The sequence below is a fragment of the Dryas octopetala genome, chromosome 6, assembly GCF_963921425.1.
Source record: "Dryas octopetala chromosome 6, drDryOcto1.1, whole genome shotgun sequence".
NCBI classification, from domain to species: Eukaryota; Viridiplantae; Streptophyta; class Magnoliopsida; order Rosales; family Rosaceae; genus Dryas; species Dryas octopetala.
The window spans coordinates 9,082,474-9,089,914 of record NC_141371.1 but is presented as its reverse complement, the minus strand read 5'-3'; the positions used below and the strand labels follow the sequence as shown (position 1 = coordinate 9,089,914).

The following is a 7,441-nucleotide window of genomic DNA, read 5'->3' as shown; positions in this document are numbered from 1 at the left end:
CACCTTGTCCCATTTCTGTTGTTCTCTCTTATTTGCTGGGCCGCTGGGCCCATTTAATGAAAACAATTAATTATCAAGCGGCGCGGTACTTTCCACGAATACGAATAACCGCTTAACGGTTCGAGAGAGAGAGAAAGAGAGAGACAAGTCGGCAGAGTGACACGTGGCATTGGCCATCAACCTCATCCTTCTTCTTCTGTTTGTGTCTTTACTCATTCCCTTTAAGATACCCTCAAACCCTCCCAAAGATTCCTAATCCCACCCACCAAAACCCTCTCTCTCTGTCTTTCACTCACTGCGTTTTTATGACGAGCAGAGCTTAGAGGTTACAACAATGGCTGCTTTCTCTCTCTACTCTCCTCCTCTCCCTTCCTCCAAAACTCTAATCTTCAACACCCCCTCTCATGGCAGCCATAGACGCCTCTCTCTGTCCAAGTTCACCTCCTCACGTCCCCAAATTTCTTGTTCTTCTTCTTCCAAGGACGCCTCCTCCGGTGATAACACTCCAAGGTCGGTTTTTTAATCAAAAGAATTAATTATATAATTATATTATCTTCCTCCTGTTTGGTTGATGGGAAAATGGGTATTTCTTTCTCAGCACTTTTTGTATCATAGAAGGGCCAGAGACGGTGCAGGACTTTGTTCAGATGCAGCTGCAGGAAATTCAGGACAACATAAGGAGCAGGCGCAACAAGATTTTTCTTCTCATGGAAGAGGTGTCAAAAGCGTTTCTTGAGGTTTTTAATTTTGAATAGCGGGGAATGGTGATATACTGATATTTTTTTGATATTTTTGAATTGTGTAGCTAAGGAGATTGCGGGTACAGCATCGCATAAAAATGGCCAAAGATTTCGATGAGAGCATTGAGGAAGAGTCAAATGAGATGCCTGACATGCCATCATCTATCCCTTTTCTTCCTTCTGTGGTGAGTTTCATTTACAATGTAGCAAACCGCCTTAAGTTCACTTTAACACTTATCAAAGTCTGCAATCAAGCTTGGGAAATTGGGATACTTAGCTAAGAAATCAGAAGCACATATGGGTTTAGATACAGGAACTAACCATAAGTTTATTGGGGTTGAGAGATTTAAGTTGGCAATGAAATGACGCCCATGAAGAAATTCATTGACGACTAGATGGTTAGGATTTGTTTTTTTTTTAGCTGCCAGATCCGAGTTTGCTGCTCCAACCATTACCAAACCTTTCCCAGTTAATTGCTTCACTAACATAAGTGTTACAATGTCAAAAAATTTCATATTGTTTGCAGAGTTCTGCGATTGTGCAAGCATTTAGCCTTTAATTTGCAGCTATCATTTTGCCATTTTTGTTGTGATGTAGACACCAAAGACATTGAAGCAGCTCTACCTCACAAGCGCATCCTTCATATCTGGGATAATTGTATTTGGGGGCCTTATTGCACCGACGGTAAGTTTGCAAGTGTGGCTGTTTTGTTACATCGCTCTATCAATTTAGTCACTAATTGAAAGTTGTTTTTTCTTTTGGGGGGATACAAAATATTAATAATTCTATTGCAAAAGAGAAATAATGAACAAGAACGCATGGACTCTTGTCCATCCATGCCTAAAAAAATGCAGAAAGTTACAAGAAAACCGTTAATTTCATTCTTCCTGCCTAATCAAGATTACGTAAACTAAAGGGAATATCCCTGAAATGCTTTAACATTGATGCCCACAAAGATGCCAAAAATATGCTTCTTTCCCATAGGAAGTCCACTTCCTCTTTTCTTTGAAGGTTTTGATTTTTTTCCAGCTAAACAATCTAAAAAACTGCCTTAATTGCCCTTGCTATAGAGTAATCATCTTCTTACTTGCTCCAACTCCCAAAAGATCTGCCAGCATGAAACTAGCAATTTCTAGGCCACACCCGGTCACTCAAACAGTCACAATAGCGTAGCCGTAAAGTAGGTTTCTTTTATAGTGAATACATGGTGCTGACTCTATACTTTTATAGTTCTCTAAAGGTAGATTTTCAGTTTCTTTACCCTGTAATGCGTTTATGTTTAAATGTTTAATACTTTAGCAGCCCTTATATGGTGGTACATGTTCCTTTTTATTAAGATGGATGTCTTGGATTTGTCGCTGGAATATTAAACTGAATTGTAAGGCTGCATGTGTCGTGCTCCTATTTTTTTGAAAAAAAAATATTATAGTGTGTTTGTGTTCTTTACTGGTCAATACGTTAAATGTCTCAACCTATTCTTCATGGCTCCATGGCAGCTGGAACTAAAATTAGGTATAGGAGGTACCTCATATGAAGACTTCATTCGCAGTATGCATTTGCCTTTGCAATTAAGGTATATTCTGAACATGCTTTTTCCTGACTACAAATTTGAAACTTAAAGCAACCAGGGCTGTTGTCTTTCTGAAGTACAGAATTCCTTAGTGTCGTAAAACACTCTTGTTTGATTCCGAATTCAGTCAGGTTGATCCCATTGTGGCATCCTTTTCGGGTGGGACAGTGGGAGTCATTTCAGCATTGATGTTGATTGAAGCTAACAATGTTGAACAACAAGAGAAGAAAAGGTGCAAATATTGCCATGGAACTGGTATGTTCTGATTTGTTTAAAATACAAGTTTGCTAACAGTCCTGCTCAACAGTTGCATTGAATCTATTCTATTTGAAAAAAAAAAAAAAAAAAGGATGATAATTTGTAGGATGGGATTGTTATTATTTTTTTCTACATTGTCAGGTTTTTATGGAGTTGTTCTTATGGCAATAACGGGGCTTAAGTTCTCGTTTTTACTAAACTATTTTTTTCTTCAAATTTATTGAAGTCTCCCCTCCCCTTTCTCATCCAAAAGTTCTTTTCATCTTACATTGTTAATTCTTTTTTTACTGATTTTAATATTTTCTAGTTTCCTTTCTTTCATTTGAATTTTGAACTTATTTGTGTCTGATCATACATGGACAGGGTACTTGGCCTGTGCTAGATGTTCAGCAAGTGGTGTGTGCTTGAGCATCAATCCTATATCAGTATCTAGTGCATCTGACCGCCTTTTGCGAGTTCCCACAACTGAGAGGTGTCCAAATTGCTCTGGTGCTGGAAAGGTATGGAAATTGTTGCAAGGTGGCTTATTCATGAGATATGAATTGGCATGTGATTTTATGACACTGCAATTTTTCATAATAATCCATTAGTCTTGTTGATCTTTTTGTTGTGCTACACTTACTTCAGATCCCTACATGCATCCATTTTATCATGTTTGTCTATGGTTTACTCTCTCTCTCTCTCTCTCTCTCTCTCTCTCTCTCACACACACACACACACACACACACACACAGAGTTCTAGTACTAATCATACTCCTTGGTCATTTAGGTAATGTGCCCAACATGCCTGTGCACTGGGATGATGATGGCAAGCGAGCATGACCCACGGATAGATCCATTTGACTGAAGCATAAACAGATGAGTAACTTTAGCAGTGTCATCTTCTTCTCAATGTAGCTTGGGAATAATTTTCCCATAGCCTCCTCAAAGCCTCAAAAAGTATATAAAGTAAAAAGATTGTTCAAAAAAAAAAAAGTTAATAAATATTTTTCTCAATGTCTCCATTCATATTGCCCTTGTTGGCTTTATTGTAGAATATTTTCATGTAATCATCAATTTATTTGGTTGAGTATGTTATCATCAATTTAAGTTAATTTACATGGTTTGAAAGTTCTCTGTTTGATGAGATGGATTAGACAGGGATTGGGAAGTTGGTTGAGCTGATGCAAATTTAGCTGAAAAGGTTGCTTCTTGACATAAAGTAGAGTAATATTCTAGCAGAGATTGCTAGGATATTAGATCCTAAAACTTAAAAAATGACCCAACAATATATAAAGCTAAACGGAACAGTCATACCAAAAATGCCTGTCTTTAACTCCCAGGTAGCATGGATTCCACATGTAACAACTATACAAGACCGTTTGACATGAGGGACCATTATGGGTATTTAATAAGCACCACCAAAGTATGTACTACCCTCCACATTACATTGACACATTGAGCAACTAGGATCCACTGCAATATACCATGCTGCCCTAGCTCTAGTTCTGTTGGGAGAGAATTCAATCTGTGGCTATTCTCCAGAGAAGCAATTTTGTGCATCTCATTAATTTTCTTGGTTAAATCTGTGCCCCTAGTCTATGATGTCTATCCACCAAGTAAATTTAACTGTGAAACACTCCTTTCGTATCCCTTATCCCATACCAGCCTATCATTTTTCCCTACCATAGGTCCATAGCCAATTGAAGCAGGGCAGATTCACAATGTTGTTGCAAGTACGCTCCAAGAAGAGCTGAGATAAGTTCATCTCCATCCCTAAATTTGGAGTACGAGTTTAAATGAGAAGTTAAATTTAAGGAAGAGCACTTCAATGTTTAAAATGAAAATTTTCTCAAAATTTAAATTCAGGGAAGGACTGAAAGATGCGGTAATATCTCGCTATTAGAGGAGTTTGAGTTCAACCGACTCCCGAGTTTAGAATATTATCACAAAAATGCAACACCTGTTGATTTCTCAGATATATATAAGCTATAAACTATATTTCAATACAAGCGACAGTTTGGCCGAGTGGTCTAAGGCGCCAGATTTAGGCTCTGGTCCGAAAGGGCGTGGGTTCAAATCCCACAGCTGTCAATGTTTATTACTTTTTCAATTTTTTTATACCCTTGGCCTTGGATGAGTAACGACGTCGTATCACTCATCATTATTTCAGTCTGTAACTCTGTATTAAACTAAACCATTACTAATTTCTCTTCGCTCATACGCATTTCCCATCGCCATGGCCAGAGCTCTCGGAAACAAACCGAAACTCCATCACCTACTGACTCGGTTCATAAGCTCGCGACGGCCATTGCAAACCCTAGCCTACGAAGAGCTTCAAGCTCCCAGCGCCACACCCTACCACTCCACCGCTTTTCTCCTCCATGGCCTTCTCGGCTCCGCCAGAAATTGGCGATCTTTCTCTCGCAGCCTCCTCTCAAATCTCTCAAATCCATCTGGTCAGTCACTCTCTCACTCCCTCTGCTCAGATTTGATCAGTTCCTCTATTGTCTTAAAAACAAAATCGAATTTTTTTTCTATTGTGTGTGTAGGTTGGAGAATGGTGCTTGTGGATTTGAGGAACCATGGGAGGTCAGCTGAGGTTGAAGGTCTAGACCCACCTCATGACCTGGTCAATGCAGCTCAAGATTTAGCTAATTTGGTTGAGTCTCAAGGTTGGGACTGGCCCGATGTTGTTCTTGGCCACTCCATGGGTGGTAAGGTTGCTCTGCAATTTGCAGACAGCTGCGGTCGTGGCCACTATGGTGATTCCGCTAAGTTGCCCAAACAGGTTTTCACTTTGCCTCATTGTTTCAACACTCAGTGCTTTCTCTGTGTAAAGTTGTTTATTTTCACATAAGTTTTGAGTTAGTTATTTGAATTGTACTACTTCATCAAAAACCAGAACGGTTATCTATTCATTCCCCAGCAAAATGAATCAAAATTGTAGCCTGTTGTGTCTGTGAATCAAAATGAGTTTTTCACTTGCTTGTAAGATTAGCATCTGTGGGATCAGCAGGTGGGATTCCATGTATGTGAGTGTGGAGCACAGTGCTTCTTTAACCTTGAATGTTGTGAACTTCTGAGTGTTTATATATGTTTATATATGCATGAGTGTTGCATAAATCATGCTTAGGTTTCCCTGTTTAGGTTTCCAAGCAAGTACTGGTTCATAATACTCTATTGCTCTGTGTTTCTTATCGAATTGTCGGCTTAGCCAGTGGACTAGTAAAATTTTAACTTTTGATTGTGGCCAGTGGGTCTGGGTGATTGAATTAGAAGTGGACTCAAAACTTTTAATTCATCACCCAGGGAAATTTCTTTTCCTGTATGATTGAATGTTCGGTTCAACTTGCACATAAATTTTTTTTTGTCCCCTTTTCATTTTCTCTGTGATCCAGGACAGCTGTGGGTATTGGATTCCGTCCCGGGAGAAGTGAACGCTGAAAACAGTGATGGGGAAGTTGAGAAAGTTTTGAAGACGTTGCAGAGTCTGCCTTCATCAGTTCCATCACGAAAGTAATACCTCTTTCTTCTTATGTGAATTATTTTATTATTTGTGTGTACTTAGGTTCTGTAGTGTGTATCTGTGTGTGGTGTTATGGGGTAAGCATGTCATCGGTAGGTGTTAGGTGGAGTTCTTCTTATTGTTTTCTTGTATGCTAATTGCTAACCCCTTTAGAGATGACCATATTCCCTACATGTTTAAATTTATTCACTTGCCTAAATTCTTCTTACCAAATATGTGTATCATATAATGGGGGATGTTAAACAAAGAAGTGGATATGCTTAATAATGTTGGCACATACACACTCCTGCTCTACCCTTAGATTGCTTCACTCAAGCAAGAGCCTCGGATTCTGTCTAGCTTTATTTTGGTTAAACTTGAGGGGTTAAGATCATTATAAAGTCTTTTCTCTTTTCTTTTCAAAACTTGGTTACATAACTCTCTGTGATAAATCTGGTTCTTGCCTTCAGGTGGCTTGTGAATCATATGATTGAACTTGGGTTCTCAAAATCATTGTCGGAATGGATAGGCACCAATCTCAAGAAACAAGGAGATCATGAGACATGGGCGTTCAATCTTGATGGTGCTGTCCAGATGTTCAATTCTTACAGGTGAATATCTTATTATTTTGACATTGGTATTTAGAAGTAGAAACAATAAAATCGGTTTTCCTCCCCCTTACTTTTCCATCACTCTTTGAATCTAAAATTTTGTAGGGAGAAGTCTTATTGGCATCTGTTGGACCACCCCCCAAAAGATATGGAGATAGCTGTTGTGCGCGCTGAGAACAGTGATCGTTGGGACCAAGACATCATTCAGCAGCTTGAAAGCCTTGTTAGTCGGGATGGAGATGAATCGGAGGGGAAGGTTTCAGTTCATCTTCTTCCCAAGTCAGGCCATTGGGTTCACATGGACAATCCAAAAGGTCTTCTTGAGATTGTTGCACCTAAGATTTCATCCCTTTCACCTTAACCATAGTTGAGATTCAAGTTATCACCGCAGAAGATATATTGTGGATTACCGATTTCTTTCTTACCATTTTACAATTTTTGCTGGCATCCAGCTACTTTAATGGGATGAACGAGGCTATGTTAATAATATTGATACCAACTTTCTAGCCTTAATGTATAAACTTGAGAATTACAGAATTCATGCTGGCATGTGGAATTTTTTCTTTTTATATTTCAATTACAAACTTACAAGTATTTGTCTTATCTGCAGTTATTTCTAAGTTTCTAACCATTATGATATTCTACAAATTGTTTGAAGATATCAACGTGTTTGATGAACAACTTCTTTGATGCTATTTCCTTTTCTTATGTGCCTCGTTCTTGGATGAAGTTTAATGCACAAGAGCTTTTTCCTCCAAAAAAAAAAAAAAAAGGG

At 38.7% G+C, this 7,441-nt stretch overlaps 2 protein-coding genes and 1 non-coding gene across 3 annotated transcripts; all 3 read left to right on the top strand.

The window, feature by feature from the left end:
- Positions 1–231: 231 nt before the first annotated feature.
- LOC147282103 (chaperone protein dnaJ-like protein) lies at positions 232–3,662 on the top strand. The gene is made up of 8 exons (XM_086246839.1): positions 232–510; positions 599–716; positions 806–925; positions 1,338–1,424; positions 2,237–2,313; positions 2,438–2,565; positions 2,932–3,068; positions 3,338–3,662. The coding sequence occupies exons 1-8, from the start codon at positions 335–337 to the stop codon at positions 3,413–3,415; spliced, it is 921 nt and encodes a 306-aa protein (XP_086102965.1). The 5' UTR covers positions 232–334; the 3' UTR covers positions 3,416–3,662.
- Positions 3,663–4,561: 899 nt separating this feature from the next.
- On the top strand, positions 4,562–4,641 carry TRNAL-UAG (transfer RNA leucine (anticodon UAG)). The gene has a single exon. It is a non-coding gene; the product is annotated as a tRNA-Leu (tRNA).
- A 122-nt stretch (positions 4,642–4,763) lies between these two features.
- Positions 4,764–7,205, top strand: LOC147282101 (alpha/beta-Hydrolases superfamily protein). The gene is made up of 5 exons (XM_086247720.1): positions 4,764–5,006; positions 5,100–5,338; positions 5,954–6,066; positions 6,526–6,666; positions 6,772–7,205. Exons 1-5 carry the CDS (start codon positions 4,787–4,789, stop codon positions 7,025–7,027), a joined length of 969 nt encoding a protein of 322 aa, XP_086103846.1. The 5' UTR covers positions 4,764–4,786; the 3' UTR covers positions 7,028–7,205.
- The last annotated feature ends 236 nt before the right edge of the window (positions 7,206–7,441 follow it).

What these genes read in the sequence shown, in the direction of transcription:
- LOC147282103 (XM_086246839.1), top strand. Translation starts at nt 335, where the DNA reads ATGGCTGCTTTCTCTCTCTACTCTCCTCCTCTCCCTTCCTCCAAAACT. An exon ending in TCCCTTTTCTTCCTTCTGTG is followed by an intron (nt 926 to 1,337) that starts GTGAGTTTCATT and finishes GTTGTGATGTAG; the next exon opens with ACACCAAAGACATTGAAGCA. An exon ending in ATTGCTCTGGTGCTGGAAAG is followed by an intron (nt 3,069 to 3,337) that starts GTATGGAAATTG and finishes TTGGTCATTTAG; the next exon opens with GTAATGTGCCCAACATGCCT.
- LOC147282101 (XM_086247720.1), top strand. Translation starts at nt 4,787, where the DNA reads ATGGCCAGAGCTCTCGGAAACAAACCGAAACTCCATCACCTACTGACT. An exon ending in AAATCTCTCAAATCCATCTG is followed by an intron (nt 5,007 to 5,099) that starts GTCAGTCACTCT and finishes TTGTGTGTGTAG; the next exon opens with GTTGGAGAATGGTGCTTGTG. An exon ending in TCATCAGTTCCATCACGAAA is followed by an intron (nt 6,067 to 6,525) that starts GTAATACCTCTT and finishes TCTTGCCTTCAG; the next exon opens with GTGGCTTGTGAATCATATGA.